Genomic DNA, 24,320 nt, shown 5'->3' on the forward strand with positions numbered 1-24,320 from the left:
GCCACCCCTGTCAGGGGTTGGCTATCTTTTCTCTCTCAAGAGTTAGGCTGTTTCGGCAGCCTCACGTGGGAGAGACTATGGAGCATCAGGATGGGGTGGGGTGGGGTGGGGCAGGCTCACCTGGACCTGGCCTTTCCCCATGAGCTTGTCTGCGCTCTCGCCATCCTCCTTCGTCATCTTCATTTTGTTGTAACACTTTTCGTAACACAGTATCCGCAGGGTCTGGGAGCCTTCAAGCTCTATCTCAAACTCCTGTGGTTCCCCAGAAGAAACAAAGTTACCCCGTGAACAAACAGGTCCAAACAAGTACAGGCAGCCCAATGTCATGTTTGAACCACAGCTCGACAACAAACGGTACCCTTCATTTGGTCCTGGGACCTTCATTAGCATCCCTGTGGGCATCCTTGTCACTACACTGTGGGTCTCTAACTGGGTGTTTCTGGAAGCTTATAAATCCTCTCAAACCTATTTCAAATTTGGTACACCAGCGTCTAACTCCAAAGGACAGTCTTGATGCCAACAACACTGGGTGACTATTAGAGAAGGATATTTGATAAGGTTGGATGGCTGTACGATAACAGAAGACACAAGTCACCATTTATTTGTGAAAATCCAGTGTATACGTCTGACATCAACTGCAGCTTCCTGGGTGATGCAGGCTTTACTGATGTAGGCAAATTACATCATATGAGATTTTAACAGTAGGGAATACATGTGAGTTCCTGCCTTTTCTCTTAATTCTACTGTGAACTTAAGACTGGAGAATGAAATGGAGGTTTGGGGCATAATTCAGTGTTCAGAAGTACAAGCTCTGGTTTCAGTACATTCTTTTTTTTTTTTTTTTTTTTTTTGGTTTTTCCGAGACAGGGTTTTTCTGTGTAGCCCTGGCTGTCCTGGAACTCACTCTGTAGACCAGGCTGGCCTGCCGCTGCCTCCCAAGTGCTGGGATTAAAGGCGTGCGCCACCACCGCCCTGCTGGTACATTCTATTTTAAAATAAGCTGTCATCCATGGACGGGCAGGACAGAAGGCTTTGGAATGATCCCTTGAGCTTTGTCTGATGCTTAACATGGAATTAACTTGTCAACCCTCCTAGCCTCCAGTGAATTCTGCATTCTCCATCTGTGCCTATGCATGTGTAGTTCTAGTTGGGCACGCATGGTTCTAGCTGGGCATGCATAGCTCTAATTGGGCACGCTTGGCTCTAGTTGGGCCGAGTAGCTTTTTCTGGGAAGATGTATCAGGAGTATGTGAATTCCCTGGGTGACCTGCATGTACACACCAGGTAACCCAGACCGCTCAGGCCTCCCTAGAGCTTTGGAATGACGACTCCTACCTTTTGCAACCTACCTAGAATCCATCTTTGTTGCCTCTGTGAGGGTCACAATTCCCCAACCCTCTTGGCTTTCTGAAAGTCTCCTACAATGGGTCTCATGTGGCTTTTTTTTTTTAAAAAAAAAAATATGGAGCTCACATTAGTCACTATGTAGCCCAGTCTAGTCTTGAAGGCTAGGCAATTCTCCTGCCTCTACCTAGAGGTACGGGGACTACAAGAATGTACCGCTAAGTAAGCCTCATACGCCTTTATCCTGCTACTCATAGCTTATATTTGGCTCTTTGTACTGAGATGTCCAGAGAGGTAATTACTGGGACCCTTGGATCCTTTGTCCTATTTAGACAACATGTATAATGACAGACAATGTGGGGATGCTATGTAGCAAGGCCTGGGATCTGCTCCTACAGTCACACCACTAGCGACATGATCAAAGTAGAAAAGACCAAGCTGCCTGCTGTTTCACCGTTCATTCCTCAGTGGGCAAGGGCTGGGAGGCAGCCCTGTAGCTTGGCTGCTCTACTTGTGCTAACGAAAGCAAGGTTCTTTAGGGTTACAGCAACCACAGAGACCAGGAGTGGCAGCTTACAGGTCTGAGGACGTCATGCACACTGCTTCTCTACAATCATTCCACTCGCAAGACCCAAGGTTTGGGGAGTACAGAAAGAAGACTGCACAAACCTGCTATCTCAAGACAAACACACAGGACCCTTGGAGACAATGAGGGAGGTCCTGGGGCCAGCCTTACAGCCCTAACAAACAGGGACTAAGATTCTGGAACCCAGAATAGCCACATGAGGTCATTCCTGCTTCTGAGGAAAAATATGAAAACGGAACCCTAACAACTGCACAATAGGCCATAGCAGGATTCAAGAATCCTTTTTAAAGTATTCTCTTCAAACACTTCTCTGGAAAAACAGGTTCTTTCTCTGTGCTGGAGTGGGTGGGTGAGACTCTCAGGGACCAAGAGATAAGATCTCTTGGCTGTAACACACACTTTCCATCCCTCCCCACCTCACCCCCCCCCACACAACCTCTAGGAGATTCCAGGAATGCTGGCAACAGTGGAGCTTTCTTTCGGGGAAGCCCTTAGGGAGCCCCTGGAGATTAAGATCTGTGGAAAACATCCTGGTGGAAGCCAGTTCCTCACCTCATTCCAGTTTGGCTCAGTCGTGTCCCTGTAGACTCGAGTCTTCGCTTTGTTCACAAAATAGCCAAAGGAATCCACCTCCAGGGTGCAGTACAGATCTGTGAGGAAGAGACAGGGAGAGCGGGACTGATTTCTATATTGTCAGACTCTTCTTAAGAGCAGGTGCTATTTACAAAACCAGGAAACAAGGATCTGTCCTTTGTAAAATAACCCAAACAGTGGCTGGTAGAGACTCAGCCCCTCGGGCAATACCCTTGGCCCTGCCAGAGGCGTTGGGAAACAGGACTTCTAAAAATACTTACTTCACATCGCTCAGCAATCGTCTGCCAAAGCCCCTTTAGTGACAGGGAACCTATGGTGGGTGTGCAGGGAGGAAGAGGACCGAGACACTGGTAGCCAGGGTGGGGTGAGAGGTGTTGCACAGAGAGGCCATAGCAGATGTCTCTATGCCAGAAACTAGAGGCTTAGGGAAAGCTCCATGATCTGAGCAGAATCTGATATGAATGTCACCAGGCGGAGTTAGTGCACAGGAAGTTCCACACCAGTGCAGGGCACAGGAAGAAAAGGAGGCACCTGTCTGGCTCTGTGTGTGTGTGTGTGTGTGTGTGTGTGTACTAAGTGGCAAAACACAGGAGGGAGGGAGTTCTGCATTTTAGAAAAGATCTGGATGAGGAACAAGGGAGGCCATGTCAAAGATCTAGAGGCATACAGATCAAGGTTAAGTGCTATGATGGATAATGACATTTGACTCACAGGGCAAGGGGACAGTATGGTGGAACAGGACAGCTATCAACGACAAGTGTCAGGAGTTCAGACAAATACAGACTTGAGACACCGGTAGAGGATGACATCTGGCTGACAGCAGAGAGTCACGAAGTGAAACAAAGGCTGCAAGTGACTAGGTCTGACTTGGGAATGTTAAGTTTAAAGAATACATTATCGGGCTGGAGAGTTGGCTCAGAGGTTAAGAGCACAGACTGCTCTTCAAGAGGTCATGAGTTCAATTCCCAGCAACCACATGGTGGCTCACAACCATCTATAATGAAATCTGGTGCCCTCTTCTGGCCTGCAGGTGTACAAACAGGCAGAACACTGTATACATAATAAATAAAAAAATCTTTAAAAAAAAAAAAAGAATACATTATCACACAGAAATGTACCACAGGAAGTCAAGAGACTGCCTGTTACCTGATGAACTCTGGGGGGAAGGCCTGGTAAGAGAGGAAGATGCTCACGGAATATCCATCTGGTTAATCTTAGCAACTCACTGGACTTAGAATCCTTTGCAAACAAACCACTGGGAGAGAGTAAGTTAACTGAGATGCAAAGACCCATCTTAAATGAATAAGCTTTCATCCCTCTCTGCTTCCTGACTGGATACAATGTAACCAGCTATCTCAAGCTCCTGCCTTCATGACTTGCGGGCTATGAACCATGAGCCCCATCAACCCTTCTCTCCTTAAGCTACATTTGTTGGGATGTTAGTCGCAACAACCTGAAGAGTAACTAATACAAGTCCTAGCATGAATGAGGGTCAGGGGTTGGGGGGATAGCATGGGGTAGTGGTGGTGGTAGTGTGTATGTGTGTGTATGTGTGTGTGTTCCCTCTGATGGATCCGACTGTGGTACTAGGACTTTGAAACTGGTTTGTTGGAGGAATGTGGAAGAGTCTGGAACTTTGGGTTAGAAATACTGTGGGGCGGTTTAATGAGTCACTCTGGTGGGAGTTCAGAGGACCAGAAGACCCAGAGAAATTGGACAGTGGAGGCCTACCTCATTAGGTTTCAGAGAGGCACTGGCAGAGAGGCCATTTAGGTTATGATCTGGCAAATATCCCAGGCTACGAGGGAGGCAGGATTTTAAAAATAATGGACTAATTTCTTTTCTGGAAGAAATTTCAAGGGGAGATGACATCCAGGCTTTGGCATGGCTACTGCTCACTGCTCTTATCCAGACATAAAAGATATGCAGTTTGTTAAAGAAAAGGGGCTCGAGCAAGTTGAAAGCTTCAGCCAAGGCCTAAGGTGAAAACATGGCCGTAATTGTTAAAGACAAACCTTGTGCTTTGAACTGGGACAAAAAGAGAGGTGCCCTGAGGTGAAGTAGGGCCCCATGCATCAGTCTCCAATGTGAAAATGCAAATTTATTTGAAATGAGACAGTTTAAACTAAGTGTGGTAGTTTGAATATACTTGGCCCATGGGAAGTGGCACTATTAGGAGGTGTGGTCTTGTTTGAGTAGGTGTGGCCTTGGAGGAAGTGTGTCACTGTGGGGGTAGGTGTTGAGGTCCTATGATTTAGTTTCACCCAAGGTGAAAGAGATTCTCTTCCTGGCTGCCTCTGGATCAAGATGTAGAACTTCTCTAGCACCAAGTCTTCCTGAAAGCTGCCACGCTTCCCGCCATGATGACAATGGACTGAACTTATGAAATTGTAAGTCAGCCCCAATTAAATGTTGTCCTTTATAAGAGTTGCCTTGGTCATGGTGTCTGTTCACAGCAGTAAAACCCTAAGACACCAGAAGTACTGCTGAAAGGTTCCCTGCTCCTGGAAAGCAACTGCCCAGACTTCCACAAGGTCAGTGCACAGAAGCAGAGGCAAGCAACTGTGGTGCAAGGGGGCCAGGTTCCATCCCAAGCTGGCAGCAGAACTTGGCAGTATTGTCTATATGGTACTGGATTTATCGACATGAAAGATGTAAGACCGAGGGGGGGGTCATGGGATCTTTCATAATGGTTCCAGAGAGCCACACAGTGGATAACAGAGTTGTAGTGTCTTCAAGGAGGCCCCAATAGGACAATGGGTACAGTCATGATGGTAAAGCAAAAGTTGTAACAGACACCCAGCAGGATGAAGATGCCAGGACCATGGATAGCTACTAAGAAAAGCTGCAGGTATGGGGGTCATTCTGGCCCAAGAGAGGGGCTGTGTGTGACAGAACTGGGCAGGGGAGAGGCTACCCAACCCTTTTGGAGTTCAGACGGGTCCATCACGAGTCCCAGATGCTGATTGATTTAGCTGCAGGGTTTAGTGTTTGCCCTGCTAAATTTTACTCTTGCTTTCCTCCTTTGTCCCTTGCTATGCCCCACCCTCCATTCCTGCCTTACGCTATGGTAATGTTTATTCTGTGCCATTGTATGCTGGAATCATGTAACTTGTTTTTGCTTTACAGTAGTTCAGATAAGATGAGACTTGAGACTTTTAAGCAGTGTTGAAGTTGTAAAACACTGCGGGGAGTTTTTGACGTAGGGAGTTGATGCATTTTACGTTTGAGATAGTCATGAGCCTATGGGGACAAGGTTGAAGGTTCTGGCTTCAAAGTGATGTCTGGGTGTCAAGTTAACAAGATATGGAATTTCAATAGCTAATCTAGATCATTAATAAGATGGGAATTAGAATCACCAAGGTGAGTAAAATTTCTGGGCATGACTGTGAAAAAATTATCCAAGGACAGAGGTGAGAAGAACCATCTTAAATGCCTATGAGCGAGATAAACAGGACAAAGTGAGCCAAGCATCACCTCGGCTTCCAGAGTGTGGATACAATGTGGTCACACGATGGACTATACAGTCCTGTAAGTGTGAGGCACAATAAAACTTTCCTTAAGTAGTTGTTATACTTTATAGTACTTTGTATTTTCTATTATTCTTTTTTATTGTATTTTGTAGCATTCGTCACAGCAATAAGAAAAGAAACTAACATAGGGCCGGATGAGATGGCTTACTAGGTAAAGGAGCTTTGTCAGCAGTGCTGAAAATGTGAGTTCCTCCCTTGAGATCCACATGGTGAACCCTCCAAGTTGTCCTCTATCTTTCTAACATACGGTGGTTGAATTGAGAATGGCCCCTAAGGCTCATAGGTTTGAATACTTGGTCCCCAGTTGGTGAACTGTTTGGGAAGGTTTAGGAGGCGTGGCTTTGTTGGAGGAGGCGTGTCACTGGGTGTGGGCTCTGAGGTTTCAAAAGACTTGTACAATTCCCAGTGTGCTCTCTGCTTCCTACTATGAGACATGAACTCTCAGCTGCTGTTCCAGCCACCTGCTGCGGTACCTTCACTCTGTCATCAGGGACTCTAGCCCTCTGGCCTTGTAAGCCCATCTAAAGGCTTTCTTTATAATTGCCTTTGTCATGGTGGCACCCACACATATATATGCAAAACAATAAATGTAAAAAAATTAAGAAGGAAGCTAATGTAGCCAGTTAATACCGGTACACATCGGCTGAAAAGAGAGAGGAGTTTGAGATGAATGCACCTGTTACAGCTTCAGAGGAATCATCTGTACCCCAGCAGTTCATCTACAGCAACTATATGGCCTGATGACTGTATTTTGCTTTTTTTTGAGACAGGATGTCACAATGCAACCCAGACTGTCCTTCTGCCTCCTGAGCAATGGGATTACAGGTATGCACCACCATGCCCAGCTTTGGTAATTTTTTTAAGTTAAAAGAATTTATACAAATAACGCAATAATTTCAGAAAGTTACTGCATTCACCCCCAAAGCCTCCTTGAGTCCATTCATAAACAAGTTTCATTTTTTCCTTTAATTTGACACTTCATTGTCTGTCTGACTTCAATCTTTGCCTTTTCTACAATTTTAACGTGTGCTGAATCATACAATACATAAGATTTTTTTTTTAGTATAATTTCCTTTGTTGTGTTTTTATATTCATTCAAGTTGTTTCATCTATGAGTGGCCAACTCATTCCTTTTTTTTTTTAAAAAAAAAGTGACTCTAGATTTATTTATTTTATGTATATGAGTACACTGTTGCTGTCTTCAGACACACCAGAACCCATTACAGATGGTTGTGAGCCACCCTGTGGTTGCTGGGAATTGAACTCGGGACTTCTGGAAGAGCAGTCAGTGCCCTTAACCGCTGAGCCATCTCTCTAGCCTGGTTCATTCTTTCTGGATGAGTCATCATATGGACCCACAAGACTTTGCATAGACAGATGCTTTAAGCTCTCTAAGGTGAATACTTAGGGATGGTATTGGTGGCATATGTTGGTGGGAGGTTTGTTGCATTTTGTAAGGGACTGTGCAATGGAAGTGTGGCTCAGTGGCAGGGCTTGTGCTCAGATGCACAAGGCACTGGGTTTAGCTCCCAGTACCAAACAAACAAAAAATCTGCAATGTGACTCAGGATGGCTGTGACCTCTACATATGCGCGGCACATAGTGTTCCCGTTCATCCATATCCTCACCAATAATTGATCCTGTTCAATGTTTCTTTTGTTTTAAGGTGTTGGGGTTGGAGCTCAGGGCCTCGTTCAGGCCTGGGAGGGGCTCTACCACTGAGCAACACTTCCAGTCTCAGTGTACAGGTATCTGTTCATCACTGACTCAAGCAGTATGAACGAATATCTCACAGGTCTTTTGTACATGTTTCTGATGATGACTGACTCAAGCACTATGAACGAATACCTCAAAGTTGTTTTAATTCTCATTTTCCTAACAGGACAAGCAACTTCTTATATATGCACCGGCTATGTGTATCTCTTTGGTGAGGTGTCCAGGTTCTTTCCACAGGTAAACTAATGATTTTACTAGCATCATTATCAGTGTGTGTGTGATCACACCTGTGTGTGTTGTGTGTATGTGTTGTGTGTGTGTGTTGTGTGCGTGTGTGCATGTATGTATGAACTGATGCCTTTGTGTGCTCACAGTGCATGTACGGGTGTCAGAAAATAGCTTCTAGGAGTAGGTTCTCCCTTTCATCATGGGTTCCAGAGACCAAACTTAGGTGGTCAGGCATGGGCAGCTTTTCTACCCATTGAGCTAGCTCATCAAGCCACTCTTCGTTAAAAATAAATAAATAAATAAATAAACAAAAGAACTTAACTGCATTTTCCTCGTACTTGGCTTTAAGAGTTTCCTGTATATTCTAGACACAAGTGCCTTATCAGACCCATTCCAGAATTTGCCGAAGCTCTTGTTCCGCAGCAATTGTGGAGAGGGTCAAAACTGTCTCGTACCATGGGCCTAAGAGCTGGGGAGGGAAGCTAGGGGATCAGTACAGCTGCAGCGTGGTCACCCTCAGAAGCTTGAGCAGCTCGCTGGGAGGGAAAGGGGTATTCTCTATGTCCAGGCAACACAACAGCTAAGTCTCCTCCTGCTGATCGGGATTGAGGGGCCCACTGCACAGAGGCTTGGCTTCCTGGCATCTTGCCATCTCACTATCAGGCTCTGGGCTCAAATTCCAGACCTAATAATTAAAAGACCTGCCGGCAGGTGGCAGCTCATGCATGAGACCGATATGTGTGTGGGGAGGGGGTGGGGTGTGGAAGCAGAGGAAAACAATCCCATTCCCAGCAGGCTTCAACCAGCATGGTCTCTCAAAGAATAGCACCCCTGGTGGACATCTGACTGGCTTCCCTGGGGTAGCCCAGGCCTCCTGCCCTTCTTAGGGGGACAAGTCTTCTTAGTTAGAGTTTACTCACAGGGTCCATCACATCCCTTCCTAAGGTACTTACTTGAGCTCTGCTTAAACCCGGTGGCTGAGTGAACAATGACATGCAGGAAGCCGTAGAGTCCAGGAGACTCATCATCTGTGTAAGAGACCAGAGAGGTTAGTTAATCTTCTGCCTCACCAGGATTAGAGTAAGGCTGATCCAGCACTGGGCATGGTAGACCGTCGTCTGGGTATGTGCCCACCGTGGATTCTGCATTTAGACTCTGAGGATCTAGTTGGCTTTAAAGCACAGGAAAACGAATGACCAAAGCACAGCTCCAAAGCAAGGAGATGGGGTCAGGGTGACGTGGGTGTGGGCAGGGTAAGCGTGCCCAAGCACAGACCCCTGTGCGGCACTGAATATAAAACCTGGTATGACTCAAAGTGTTAGCTCAGGTTTACATCCACTGGACTGACCGTGTGCCACAAGTCTTATGGCTAAGGGGACAAAAGCCATGGTCAGTCACTTGGACTGCCCAGGAATAGCTTCAAGGACAGAAACTGATCCAAACGAATCAGCCCGACACCCAGGAGCCCAGCCTGATGTCCAGGAGCCCAGCCCTACCTTCTTTGTTGATAGTCAGTGGAATGTGGTGAACAGTCTGAAGTTTTACACACGAGTTGGTCAGCATTTGTAGCTCCACAGATGTCAGAGAGAAACTTTTGAAACCTGAGGGGGCAGAGCAGATATGGAGACAGGCCAGTTTATGTTAGCCCTCTCTCATGGCCTTTACAACACAAGTGTATGTGTTGGGGGTGGGGGTTAGCAGGGCCCCCACTGGGGCTTGATGGCTCCCAGTTGAAATGTAGGCTTAGCACTGGAGCAAGATGAGGCCCTGGAGAGCCCAGGTCCCAGGGCTCCTGAGAGGATTGCCAATACTGCTTACAAACTCATGTACACCAGCATTAACCTGCCACCTGAAAGCGGGACAAGACAGGTTAGAATATGACAGGTCAGCCTGGATACATCACCCTGGTAGGTCTCCCCAGACAGACATCAGTGTAGCTCTGTCCTTTATTCTGCTAAAGTGGGTTTGTGTCTCTCTGTCAGGTGATAAAAAGATTTTTTTTTTCTGGGTGCACATCCTCTGGGCAGGGACAGATGCTGCCACTGGAAATGGTTAGGGTCCTCAAGGTAAGCTAAGCATCTCTGAGACACAAGCCTTGGCAGGAGCCCCTCGGTCTCTTCCAGACCTCAGAAGCACTGAAAGGAAGAAGTGGTCTTAGCTCAGCAAAGGCATAAATGATGAGCCTTAGAGACAGAAGCATGGGATGGGTCGGAGGCATGCAGAGCCCACAGCTGCCTCTGCAGATACTGAACCCCAACTCCAACTTCAACCGGAGCTGCCCAAGCATTACAGAAGAAGCAGGCCTCTGAGGACACAGTCCCTGGCTAACGGGGAGGTGGGTACCTGCAGCCCAAGGATTTGGGGTGAAGTCTACCACTCTATTCCCAACACTATTCCCAGGACCCAAAGAGCAGATAACAGTTTCAGAAAAGGATAAAGCCACTAAGAGAAGGAATTGCCGAGAGAGGGAAGGGGCCATCCCAATGATGACTAAGTCTTGGGGTCAGTCGGGCAGAGATGGTTCCTTAGGTGGGTCTAGCCAAAGGCTTCCCCTGCATCACTGCCTGCAGAGGCAGGGCAACGGAGTCCCAGGGGAGTAGATGGTGAACAGAGGAGGCTCAAGGAGACAGGAGATTATGCTATAAAGGCCTGGCTGGGACAGGTGAGAAGGATGGAAGGTGTGAGCCTATGTGGGGAACAGCTGGCAATGGATGAAGACTTTGGGTCAGTCTAGGGAAGGAATCTCAGGTCAAAGGGCAGGATGGGTGGGAGAACACACAGGGGCTGGGGAGGTTCCTCTAATGTGCTTGCAGATTTAGGCGGGGCTCTATACATTTGCCCAGGGTCTAAAGCCCCTTCCAAAAGAATAACAGAGCAGAGAAACAAGGAGAATGGGAAGAGAAAGAAGAGCTAGAATACCAACAATGGCCCACAGAGAATCCATCTGACCCCATAGGCCGGGTTCTCTGGGTACAGGGAAAACTCACATTTCTTCTGCTGCTCCCGGATGCTTTCTCTCCACTCAGCTCGCTCATAGTCAGAGGAAATAAGGAATGTGTAACTCTACAGTGAGCAAAGAGAAGACATACCTCGGTTATCTCCAGTCTGGCTGAATCAATACTGGGAGAACCCAGAGAGTCTGAGACACACATCTGAGTCCAGGTGTGCTCATGGCCAAGCCGACCGTTTTGCGTGCTCTACTGTACTGACTGTACTTGGGGCCATGGTACCCAAATATAGTATGGTCTGTGTCTAGCATAAGCCTTACTTGAAATACCTGGGTCAGGGGATGACTCTGGCAGAGGGGGTACAGCTTAAGGATATGGAGGAGCATGAGGTAGTTTTTTAAGGTGAGGGCTGATGGCCATCCAACCTCTGTATCTAATCCATAAGATGACAAGACGGAGACAAGGGTCTACAAAGTCTGTCACTGTCTTCCCTATGGTGTGCTAAAGAATAAATCACTCTATGTGTTCACAAGTACATGTGGTGCTATGGAGGGAGAGGTTCAGGCTACAGATGGCACTAGAACAGAAGAGAATGTCAATGACCCTGGAGGTCCCCAGGTAGAGCTCCTGTACTCAAGGTCACATCTGCAAACACATGCACGATGCCTACCCTGTTCCCTTCCGGAGCCCTTGCCACTTCCCAGCTGTAGGAGCTGAGTCAGTTGCTATGGAGACTCAGAGGGACATGTGACACGCTACAGTGGTCTCTTTTGGAATGGGGATGCTCCCCTCTGCAAAGGCATATGTGAGCTGGAGGCAGCAGGCAGCTGGGTGAGTTTGGACCACGGCTGGCACTCACCTTGCCGTTGCGACTGTGAACCCTGAAGGCCATGCTGGGGGACATTAACAGCAGCAGTGATTCCTGCTCCGACAGCTTCTTCCTCAGCCTCTCCAGGACCTTGCTGCCCTTGTTTGCTCTCTGCGGAGAGAGAATAGTCCTGCCTTTTCATCTGGAACCAACGGCGCCTGCTCCCCCTCAGTTGTGGCCCAGTGCCCTCCATCCTTAACCGCAGGCTCATGTAACACAGAAATCCCATCTGCCTGTTCAGCACAGTCCAGCCTTGAGACTCATTGCTGGTGTCCCTTAGAGGATGTGAAGAGCCTTTTCCTTAGGGCTGAGCCCCAGTACAAACTAGGGATGTGCTGGTTTAAGCCCTTCTGGAAGGAATCAGACCTTCTCATAAAAGCAGAGGAGAGACCTTCAGCTTTTCCAAAACCTGGACAATATTCAGGAGTGAGTAGGACCTAGGGAACCTTCTACCTGCTCCCTACCTTGGTCACATTTAACATCAGGCTTCTGGGATGTTGGGTTGGGATGAGAGAGTCCTAGGACATTAAGATGGACATCACCACGGTTGTACTGGCTGGTTTCGTGTGTCAACTTGACACAAGCTGGAGTTGTCACAGAGAAAGGAGCCTCCCTTGAGGAAATGCCTCCGTGAGATCCAGCTCTAAGGCATTTTCTCAATTAGTGATCAAGGGTGGGAGGGCCCATTGTGGGTGGTGCCATCCCTGGGCTGGTAGTCTTGGGTTCTATAAGAAAGCAAGCTGAGCAAGCCAGGGGAAGCAATCCAGTAAGTAACATCCCTACATGGCTTCTGTATCAGCTACTGCTTCCTGACCTGCTTGAGCTCTAGTCCTGACTTCCTTTGGTGATGAACAGCCATGTGGAAGTATAAGCTGAATAAACCCTTTCCTCCCCAACTTGCTTCTTGGTCATGATGTTTTTGTGAAGGAATAGAAACTCTGACTGAGACAAATAAAAAAAACTCTCCCTGCTCTGAGCTGTGTGGAATCTTCCTGAAGCCACTATATCCTGAAAAGAAGAACATGGCCTCTCATAAGCTAGTGCCCCAACCCCAATTCCCAGAGGAAGGGCATAATGTGGGCTGGAAATGCACACCAGCAGACAGCAAGGCCCAGGAGCCTGAGGACCCAGCAGTGGCCCTGCTCAGAAATCTACTACAGAAGCCATGAATAAATGACTGAACATCTACTGTGGTCTTGGGTCTCCCTCTCTGAAGCTATGGGGCCTTTCTACATGCTGCTAAATGTGCTACGCTTGCAGTGTGGCAATCGAGGAAGGGGCATACAGTCTGAAGAGGACTTGTCAGGCTGCATCCACCTCACCAGGGGTCCAGGGAGCGTCCCTGAGCTGAGGCCAAGCTTGTTTGTGACTATTGCCAGGCTCCTACTCTGGCCTGGATTAACCCCAGACTCTAGGGGCTTATTCTCACTCCTTACACTTCAGAAAACTTCTAAATGTTTTCCAGAAAAAAAAAAAAATCAGGGGCCTATAATCCAAAGCAGCTAGAGGGGCCACACTCTCCGGCCTCACATCCCAGACTGCCGAGTTGTTAACAGCCCAAGCAGAACTCCACTAAGTGGTTAAGCACATCTCCCAGGATATGCCTGAGCATCTGCACGGTGAAACCCAAAAGCTCCAGAGACAAGGACTTTGAGGTCTGATGGCACAAGGCCATACCCTGCATGCCCCTCTCCTGCCTAGTAGTCCAGGCTCTCTGCTTCTCCTCTTAGGCGTAGCATTCAGATGCTAGCATGAGAACCTAAATCAATCTATACCCCATTCCCCACACACTGCTAAGTGTACAAGGTGAAATGGCACACACCTATGTTCCAACTATGGAGGAGGCTGGCTGGTGAGAAGACTGCTTAGGCCTAGGATACTAGCCAGAACAACTCAGCAAGATTGTCTTGTAGAAACCACAAGCAAGAGAATGCTCCTGTTGTCCTGAGTATTCCCCCTTTCTCTGCCTGACTTTTCATTTCTAAATGACATGACTTGGGAGTGGTGGGAAAATGGTCCTTCTGCCCTATATACCTTTCTTGTTCAGTGATAACTTCCAGCTTGTTTCCTATTGTGGCAATATATTAAATTTACGTCTTCCATGAGAAACATCAGAGCCTACCCTAGGCCAGGTTTTCTTGGGATGCAAAGATGGGGCAAGAGGAAAAGATGAGACGGTGGGAACGGGGAGGCACAAGGTCGGGCTCTTAACATCCGAGTACTGGAGAGGCAAGCTTAAACTGGACATGGTTCCGAAAGGAGCCACAGGGCATCTGGGAGTGCAAACAAACCTCTGATGCAAGGGTCTCCGGTCACAAGTCAGGCACCTGGACACAAGCAGTTTTACAGGCAAGGCAACTATCCTATAACAGGATGCTGTGGGCACTGTCGCCAGTAAGCCTCATTTCCCATTGGGGCTGGGTTGCTAATGACTTTGGTATGAGAACTCAAATTTAGTTGGGGGCTCTCAAAACAACCAGAGTCCACCTAGGATCAGATGGACAGTAGTCTGGGAGCTGAGAACTCTCAAGGGTCCCAACTGATCCTGGAGATCAGTTGTGGGGCCAGATGCCTGGCCCAGACCGGGGAAGTACCTATGTGGTATGCACATGAGGGCCTGCTGTGTCCCTCAGCCTACATAGAACCTGGTACACTTTCTCCCAGACGGTCGTACCTTCTCTCGTTGGATGTCACTCTTGATTTGGGAGATTTTGATCTTCAAGGCATCCAGTTCCTCATCTGGCACCAGAGGGATGTTGGGTAGTGCCTCCAATTCATCTACCATCTGGAAGCTGAGGTCCGTGAGCGGAATGTACCATTTACAGTCATATTGCTGGGTTTTGCTGGGGTGAAGAGGAAATGAAATATTAACAGACCAACCTTTCCTTTGCTAACATCACTGCTCTTGAGGACTCCTTTACCTGATTTAAAACTCTGCATAAGTCTCAAATAACAAGCTAGGCCGAGGTTGACAGCAGGCATTGGTGGCCCCGGTTTTGGACAGGACAGAACTGAAGGTCAGAGTCATAGAGTGTGAGAGGCTGTGATCTACCTGTTATAACCACTTTACTTGACTGACAGGGTGAGAGCTCCCTTCTGAGTGGATTGATTTAAGTTCATTCCCACAGTCACTTGAAATGTGTAGGGGATCCCACTGTGTTCTGGTGTGTTCTAATATGACTGCCTTGGCACCCTGCTAACCTGGTGTATTCTGCACAAAGCTCTGGTGGGGTTCGAGTGCACGTGTGTGTGTATTCTGGGCAATTTACAGGTAGTGGGGTGTATAAAACTTAGAAGGCATCACAGCTTAGAAAGACAAAAGTACAGGTACTATCTAGTGATTGTTTGCTGACAGGGAAGGGCTCCTGCTCCAGCCCTGTAGCCCTAGACACACACTCTTCTAAGATGATTTATGAAGAGACCTTCCTCCAACAACATAGGAGTCATAACCTTGTCCATCCCTCATTACAGGAGACAAAGACAAGTTACTGGCCCTGCCCTACCTATGACATCTCCAGAGGGTTAGTGACAGCCCTGACTTTGAGCCTGGCATCATATACGGATGGAAACAATGTATAGCGGGAGGTCTGGCCACATTGTTATTCACATCTGTCAGAAACCCCGCCCTTCACATCTGTCAGAAACCCCGCCCTCTGAGCATTGTGGTGAGGGAACTGCGAACATCACTCACCCTCCACTCTGCTTCTTCAGCTTGGTGCAGAGGAGCAGGTCAGTGAACAGGAAGATGTGACGCAGCTTGCGGGCCCCCTCTACCAGCTCCACCATGAAGCTGTCCTTCAGCAGCTGCCGGTGCTGTGGGCACGGTGTGAACAGGGGGCAAGTCAGGGTGACGGATGTGGTGGGAAAGGGGACACTGGACCCTCTGGGCTCAGCAGGAGCTAGGAGACCACCTAGCGAGCTCTTTGGGGATCTTCACTCCCTGCGTATTAACTTTCTAAAATGTTCTATTTACCTTATTTGCCTGCTAACAGATACAGCTGCTGGCATCTCTTTTGTTCAGCCAATAATTCTGAATCCTTCCTAGACCCTTGGCCCATAGAAGAACAGCAGAGGATGGGGCAGAGATGGACATCACTTTGGGACAACCAGTGCCTCGCTGAGGTGGTGGCCTGAGATCAGCCAGACAGAAGGGGTGCTCCTGTCAAGGGACTGTTCCCAGGCACATACAGTACTTCAGGGATTGACTGAGCAGCCTTTCTGTAGTGAGAAGAGATGGGTCCAGGAGTTCTTTGGAAGAGGCAGTGCTGAGGACATGGGCTGAGTCTAAGGCTGAAGGCTTTAAGAAGCTGTGGGCCCATGTCTGGACCTCATCTCTGACCTCTACCCAGACAGATACCTGCTGCCTAAGAACAAAGCCAACAGAGAACAAGTGAGCAGCCCAGGATGTGTGACATGGGTGGGCAGGGCCTACGACAAGGAAAAGAATATGAAGAGAGTGTCCCTGCAGGTCCTGAGCCTTCTGTACCTCAACAGTCCATCTGAGAGCCAAGGGACAGTCCACCTTGCTTGTACAGCCCACGATGTGGCCAAGCGGGCACAATGAACTAAGTTGTTAATGTATTAAAACAATGTCAGACATCTCATTTGGGTTAGGTGATGTGCCGTGCAGAAGACAGAGGTAGGATGAGGTACTGCTACTGTGAGCCACCCCGTGCCCAATTCAAAGATAAGAAAATGGCCCCAGAGAGGCCGTCCTGAGGTGGCACTGCATACAGCAGCAAACTCACTGACCTGAGGAGTTCCCAAGCCCAGGGAAGCACCTGGCTTCAGGAAGGCTTCCTAGAGCCTGATTGCTCCCTATCCTGCCAGGGAAGGATCTGTAGGACAGATGTTTACAACAAAGTGCACAAAAGCCTATCGCCTAGCCTAGCCTGAGGTGCAGCTGCACCCTCACTTTCCCTGAGAAGCAGGATGCTCCCGATCCTCGCCACAGTGGACTGAGGCTGTGCAGTGTGCCAGGTTCCCCAGTGACTAAAGTTTCCATCTCTATAAATTCTACTTCCCACGCACTGTAGGAACAGAAGTTAGAATCTGTACAGCCTGGACAGGTCCCCTGACATCCCCTAGCATGGAGAGCTACATGTCACCAGCTCCTGACTGCTTGCACGAGACAGCCAAGTACTTTCTCTAGGTCGGTGTCCTTATGTGGAAGGACAGGAAGGCTGCCAGCACGCTAAGACCATGACTTCCTCACTCTCTCACACACTTCCACAGGGTGAAGGCTTTCTGGGTGCTAGTAGCGACAAGATTCATGGAACAGTATACATGCATTTGTCTTTGGGGCTGTGAGCCTAGCCTTTAACGGCTGAGTTATCTCCCCAGCGCAACACCATATACATCTGAAGAAATGTGTGAGGCTGGAGAGCAGATTCTAGAGACTGGATATCTAGGTTTTTAGGTCAGTGGTAGGGATACAGGAGGGTACTGGGACACTAACATCTGTGGTTGCTTCCTCAGTAAGGACACAGAAGTGGGAGCTCCAGACCACGAGGTGGCAGTCTCTTCTCTATACAAAGTAACTGAACTTCTTGCAATAACCAGCAGAGGGAACCCTAAGATCAGCTTAGAAGCTGTGGGTCTGTAAAGTTCAGAGTCCTACTGAATGCATTTTCAATGGCATATAGGCTTAAGAGGCTCCAAGAGGCAGACTTAGCTTGGTCCTGGCAAGTAGTTCTGATATCTGGATGGTTATAGTTACTTAATCCCTCTCTCCAGCTCTGTCACGGGGCCCTTAAGCACTTCCCAGCCAGTCCCACCATCCCTGTCTCAGTCTGTGAAAGCTATTTCAGGAGCATGCAAGTCACTGACTGTGAGAAACACAGGGGATCTGGCTCCTGAGCCTCAGGGAATGGGCAGTTCCGCCCAAACAGGGCGTCCAGCAGCCAGGGAAGAGAGCCTGCAAGCCTTGGGGCAACAGCTGGCATCCCAAATATTAACAACAGCCCATGGAGAAAGGAGGCTGGGAATCAGAGAATGGAGGGGTCAGAGGGTGAAGAGAGAAGTCCCCAGTCCTATAGGATGGGGACTGTCTCAGGCACGGAGGATAGTCTTAAGGCTGGCAGCAGCTTGCTTTGCTTTACAGTCAAGATCTCTGACTTCTGGGAAGATTCCTTCTCCATAGCTCAGGAGGTCAGGCAGGCCAGGGCTTAACACTGCTCTGAGCCTAGCTAGATTTGCAGTGCGGGGAGCGGGTAAGATACTCTCGCTTCTATCGTCCTCCATGTCTTTCCCCCTGGGAAACAGCTGCAGGGAAGGGGAGAGACAGGTCTAGGACAGATAGTCCAGTGGGGAATTTGTGGTAAGAAATGCTGAGGATAGGTGAGGACCCACATAACTCTGTACAGAGCCTCAAGGCCCTGCCTTGTCCCTCCGACCATTAACTGAGAAGCCTCCACTGCTGAGTCATCACCTGTGTGGCCTCCTCTGTTCCCTTCCTGGGACCCTGGCTCCTTCGTAGATGCCGGTCAGTCAGGTCTGGCTGGGCCAGCTCACATGGCATCAGTGGGCAGTACAGGCTCAGTCTCTGTCTGCCCAGGAGACACCTCAGAAGTGTCTGACTCAGAAGTACTCATCAGCCTGGTTCTAGGCCCAGGAGCACAGGGAGCGCAGCAATGGCTTCTGGTCCACCCTGCCCCCGTTCTCCAGGACACAAAGGCAAGGTCAAGGCTGAGCCACCTCTGCTAACAGCCTCAACAGTGTACTAAAAATTAATGAGGCCAGCCGGTTAGGAAAAGCTGTTGACTCAAAGTCACCCCATCCCTGTCCCAAGACAGAGCTGAAGGACAGACAAGATAGCCCAGGACTTTGCTGGACCCATATCCAAAGAGTGTAACTCAGAGAGGCTGCTTGGCTGAAATGGCCAGAGTGTGTGCGCATGAGGAAAGGGGGAGAGACCCAGTGATGAGTGCATGTTCCTGTGTATGTGAGACTGGTGGTATGTGTGTTGCCTCTGCCCTACTAGTTACCTGGCAACAGCTAGATGTGCCTGACTCACTATAAAAGGGGATGCTTGCCCCTCCTTTCTTTCTTCTCTTGCTTTTCTTCTCTTCCCTCTCCCTTCTCTCCCCATTCCTCTCCCCGTTCTCCCTCTCCATGTATTCATGGCCTGCCTCTACTCCCCCCTTTATCCACTCTTTCTCTCTCTCTCCCCCACCTCTCTGTACTACTCCTCAACTCCCCTCCCTATGCCCTAAATAAACTCTATTCTATACTATACTGTCGTGTGTCTGGTCCCTCAGCGGGGAGGGATGCTCCAGCATGGGCCCGCAGAGGCACCCCCTTCCACCCCATCATATTGCACCTCCACCAAACATACCCCTCCTTCCTTATCTTTTTATAAAACACAACAGTGTGGGTCCTGGCTTCTCTGGGAGGTGTGTTGGCAGGAGATCCTGTGTCCCCGTGTCGTCGGCAATGGATGAAGATATGTATTTTTTTATGTGGAGGGGGTACTCCCTAGGCGTTCCTCTACGTTCAGGTAGGAAATACCAGCTGCAAGGGACACCACTGCCTGCTTAAGCAGCTGACATGGCTGGGCACCCTGGGAGTGAGGTGATCCCAGATTCCCTCTGCTTTCTCAGCTGGTCCCCTGGCATTGCTTGGGAACCTGCCTGCTACCCAGGGCCTCCTTCCTCCAGGGAAGACTAAATTTAGAAGCACACTCTGTGGACTTAGTGTATACACCCTCTTTCTCCTTGGTGTGGCATGCTTACTTCATCTTGGCCTCGGTTTCTGTCAGATGGGGTGGTTGGGGCAGGGGCTGAACTGTGACTCAATGACAAAGGGCTTGCCGGGCACGAGCAAGGCCCTGGGTTCCATGTTAGCGCCACAGACAGAAGAAGTAAAATGAAGAGGGAAAGACCTGCTTGGTGGCATTTTTGGGGAGCAGTGGGGGAAGATTAGACAAAACAGCATACTCAAAGGGCCTCACAGGGGCTATTGGGCACCATTTGCGGAGGCTTTTGCAGTTCTGATGACTGAGCCCAGGGCTCTTGTATATTCTGATACTGTGCTACACTTACAGTTCTGATCCTTCTGCTTGGGCTGTGGGCTCTGTGCCCCAGTTCACGACAGCAAGGAAGCACTGCTACTACTCAGGGCTGGTGGGCTAGGGGAGTCTCACCCTTTTCTTACCTCTGCTCACACCCGCTCCTTAACACCTCTTGCGAATGGGTTTGACTTTTCCAGCTGCAGTTATTCAACAAGTGTGTGTGTGTGTGTGTGTGTGTGTGTGTGTGTGTGTGCGCGCGCGCGCTGCTGGAACACAGTCTAGGGTTTCAAGCATGATAGGCAAGTATTCTACCACTGAGGTATATATATATACTTAGTCCCCCAGCTGTTTTTTAGCAGGAAAGCCTAGCGATCTCTCCTTGGGCTCCTCTGTCTCTGGCCTTCTGCCTTTACCAGAACTATTCCTCTGGCAGAATTCCTTCTTAAAGTACCTTCGGAACCCACTGCCCGCCTCTCTCCACAAGGGGCCTCTGGGATCCCAGGCAGAGAACTGGGCTCATTTGAATCTCTTGCAAAGTCCTAACTGCAGAGCTCAAAGCAGGCAACAACTGCTTGGAGGAAATTACCCAGCAGCAGCAGGGATCTAGCTATCTAACTGTGAAGTTAATTCGGATAAACAAGTGTGCACCCACCCACCAGCTCACAGGACTAGGGCCTGGAAGGAAAATGTGTCTGCAAGATCCTCTGATCCAGAAGCTGAGAGGAGAGCCCTGACTCCCCATCCTGGGTAGCTCCTGGTGAATTGGGGCGAGGATTCTGGCCTGCCAGAGGCTGCTGGCCTCTGTTCAGTTTGGAAACGTCTCTAACGCTGCCTAGATATTTCCATAAAAGGGCCAGCTCTGGAGCCGGGAGACTTGGCTAAGACCCATGAAGAGATCACGACAGACTGACTAGAGATCAGGTGCTGCCTAGGGCTCACACCTGCGACTCTCTACAATGCCCTGACGCTCCCTGCTGGGAGGCTTACAGCTTTTTTCCTGGCTGGTGCCCTGAAGAGTGGTCTGCACCATCTTCAACACACATGGCTTCTGCACGTCACCACGTCTGTTTCATACTATCTGCATGACAGTATGCAACCCTTTCAGCTTCACCATGGCCCAGTGGATGGGTCGCTGCCCTTAAGAGAGCACAGACCACGCTCAGGTCATGGGCAAGCAGTGGGTGAGGAGGATTGACGTGGGATTGGAAGGTTGTCCTTCTGGCACCTGTACTGCAGCACACTGTGTTGTCGGAAGGACACCGAGGAGAATGCTGAGCATCCAGCATGGCTGTGGATCAGGGGACACAAGTATAGGCACCTGCCTGCCACCCTGGCTTAGTAAGTCCTGGGGCACTGATGGACGGAGCTGGATGAAGGGACATTAAGTCAGAACTACAAACTTCCAGAGCCTATAGACTAGTCCTGTCTCCCTCTAGCAGCTGGGGTAGGCCCTCTGCAGGTACAGGCTCCTGCCTTCATACAGCACTCTGCCTTAACCCCTCAGACCTATGGGCAGCTGCAGGAAGAGGGGCTTAGCTGCTAACTGCTGGCTGAGATCTTGTCTTCCTCAGTCCCTAAGGCAGCTGATTTGAATGCTCTGAGTATTTCTTTTTAAGGGATCCTAAACAGTAAACAGGGATGCAGAAGTAGATTTGGTCCTATGTTAAGAGGCAAGGGAAAAGGGGTCCAAGCATTTGCTTCTCGGGTCAAGCTCTCCTAAATGAATAGTTGGCAGAAGAGAAACAGCACCAGGTGGGATGGGTGACTTCAGCGGGCATCCAATTGATACATGAGATCTTGGCAGATGCAGAGCCTTTACCCACTTAGATATAGGGATGCTGATGGGGAAGCCATGGGCTCTGCTCTTAGCCTTAGGTAGGAACCTGGTACAAGGCCCACTGTAGCTCCAGATGAACCTGCTTCCCGGGTCCCGCAGGTACTGAACACCCAGGTGGAAACTGCTCCAGTCCACACTTTGCCCCAGGGGCTACTAGCTAGAAAAGCGAGGCTCCCATTTCTGCCTTCAGTGGGCTTAATGACAACTGAGGCGTGGACGCACAGGACCAGAGTGTTGCCACTGACGGCTCTTTCCATAAGTCAGACCACTGTGAGGCTCGCAGAGGTGAGCTGTGCCCCTACCCTATCATAGAGAAGGGAATGGCTGAGTGCTGGAATGCTCAGGGAAGCCCTCAGGATACTGGGAGGGAGCCCGAGTTGGCTTTAACCAAAGCCTGGTTGGGTCTGGTGAATGGAACTGAAGAGTGGTTCCCTCCTCTTCCTTGACTCCTCCTGGCCCACGGAGAGAAACATGACCAGGCGCCTCCCTCAGAATTAAGCCCAGTTAGACTGTGTAGTTGAAAGCAAGTACTTTCAACTCAACACATAGAGCAGCGGTTCCCAGAAAAGCACATCGAAGATGTGATGGTTTGTATATGCTTGGCTCAGGGAATGGCGTGACTAGAAGGTCTTGTTGGAGTGGGTGTGGCCTTGTTAGGGTGGGCGTGGCCCTGTGGGAGTAGGTGTGTCACTGTGGGTGTGGGTTATAAGACTCATCCTAGCTGCCTGGAAGTCAGTATTCTGCTAGCAGCCTTCAGATGTAGATGTAGAACTCTCAGCTCCTCCTGCACCATGCCTGCCTGGGTGCTGCCATGCTCCTGTCTTGATGATAAAGGACTGAACCTCTGAACCTGTGAGCCAGCCTCAATGAAATGTTGTCCTTTATAAGAGCTGCCTTGGTCATGGTGTCTGTTCACAGGACAGGACCTCTAACTAAGACAGAGGACAAGACAAGAACAGCCTGCCTGTCAACGTACTGACAGAGGAAGGGAAAGTCACCAAGCACGTGAGCCAGAAGAGGAGGAAGTGGTTCCCAGAGACAACTGCAGCCAGTCATATGACCTCCCCATGCCCCGGCTAAGCCCGACAGTCCTGTCTATGGACAAGGTGAGAGAGCAGAGGGCAGCTGCTTCCTTACCTTTAACACCACTTCTTTTCTGACAAAGGAAGCTCATGTTAGGTTTCAGCTCCCTGCCCTGAACTTCCGAGGAACTCACCAGATGCCACCCAACTGAAAAGGTACCTGCCTAGCAATGTGCTGGGCTCCTCCCTCAAAGGGTGATAAGAACACAGGCCAAGGGGTGCTTATTAATGACAGATGGAAAGAGAGTCACCATCAGCAGATGTTGTAGGGAAAAAGAGGAGAATGAAGTTTCTGGGCTGAAGACATCAACTTCCTTAGCCAGACTCATGTCCCTAAACTGTGGATACCTTCCCTTTGTCATTTAAAACCTTACATCTAGTCTTCACGGTTTTCCAAGAAAAGAACACCAGGAGGAAGTGGCAGGTTCTAGGCAAACAATATGCTATCCTCCCTTTCACTGTTGCCTCGGATGACACCTGAGCTCACCAGGTCATGCTCCATCAGTATGAGGAGAACAGCAAGATTGGCTCCAGGTATAAGAGGCTGCTGTGGCCATGGGAGTACAGCATCACCCTTTCGACTTTACTCTGATGCCCTGCATATATAACTATGCTCTACTCTGCAGAACCATGACTTCCCCAAGGACAGCATACGTCCTGTGCTGTGCCTGAGTCTGAGGCTGCCCCGCGTCCTCCCCACCAGCCATGCTCACCTCTCCTTTCTTCACTGTCATGGACTGCCGGCGGGGTGTGATCTCCTCGTTGATGCTGGACAGGAAGTTCTGAGAGATGCGGAGGGCGTCTTGCAGCAGGGAATGGTCGGGGTGGCTGGACGGAGTGTGCTTTAGCAAGTCCTGTCCCGGGTCGGAAGACTAGAGTTAGTCAGAACAGGACTGGCACGGACCACTGTGTGAAACCATCCAGTCACCCTGAGTGCAGTTCAGAGCTGCAGGCCTACTGTTCTAAGAGCACCTCAGTGAGCTCTTATCTTGGAAGCAGGCCCCTGCCCCAGTGGCGTGCCCATGAGCTCAGTAAGAAGGAGCTGTCATTATAAAGACCTAGGGCAGGGTTTCTGGCCTACGATATTATTAACACCGGGGCTAGACGAATGCTTTATTATAGTGGAATAAAAAGGGCTGTCCTGTGTGGCAGAGACATTTAGCACCACCACGGGCTGCTGCGTGCACTAGATGCCTATATCGTCCTCATTTTCATCTGTGACAGCCAAATGTCTTTGGCCATTGATGCTGGTATCCTGGAGGCAGAACTGATTATGGTCCAGAATTCCTAGCCTATACAAGGTTGGGAGAAAGACCCTGGTTCCTCCAGGTTCCCTTTCCCTCAGATGAGTGCCTCAGCCCTTCTTCCTAATCAGACAGAAATATTACTAATTTATATATTACAAGGGTAGTTTTGTCCCTGCCAATGGCAAGCAGCTCCTCTCTCAACTCCTAATCCTAACTACAAAGAGAACTTGGAGATTGAGTAGGTCCACCTCTCCTCCCACCCCTCCTAGGCAGCTGTTTTCTCTACCAGGATTCTATGTTACACAATGCCTGATGTCTGGACCAAT

General features: G+C 49.4%; 1 protein-coding gene across 1 annotated transcript in view; it reads right to left on the bottom strand.

The window, feature by feature from the left end:
* Bcr (BCR activator of RhoGEF and GTPase) overlaps nt 1–24,320 on the bottom strand; it is a 130,462-nt gene that overhangs the window by 17,645 nt on the left and 88,497 nt on the right. Inside the window, exons 8-16 of the mRNA XM_028773919.1 lie at nt 23,461–23,601; nt 15,509–15,630; nt 14,492–14,660; nt 11,809–11,928; nt 10,989–11,064; nt 9,498–9,602; nt 8,955–9,029; nt 2,483–2,580; nt 121–252 (exon numbers count right to left, since the gene is read on the bottom strand). Coding sequence (XP_028629752.1) covers nt 121–252; nt 2,483–2,580; nt 8,955–9,029; nt 9,498–9,602; nt 10,989–11,064; nt 11,809–11,928; nt 14,492–14,660; nt 15,509–15,630; nt 23,461–23,601 — 1,038 coding nt within the window. The remainder of the gene's footprint in view (nt 1–120; nt 253–2,482; nt 2,581–8,954; nt 9,030–9,497; nt 9,603–10,988; nt 11,065–11,808; nt 11,929–14,491; nt 14,661–15,508; nt 15,631–23,460; nt 23,602–24,320) is intronic.

The sequence above is a fragment of the Grammomys surdaster genome, unplaced genomic scaffold (genome assembly GCF_004785775.1).
Source record: "Grammomys surdaster isolate TR1022 unplaced genomic scaffold, NIH_TR_1.0 237, whole genome shotgun sequence".
NCBI lineage: Eukaryota > Metazoa > Chordata > Mammalia > Rodentia > Muridae > Grammomys > Grammomys surdaster.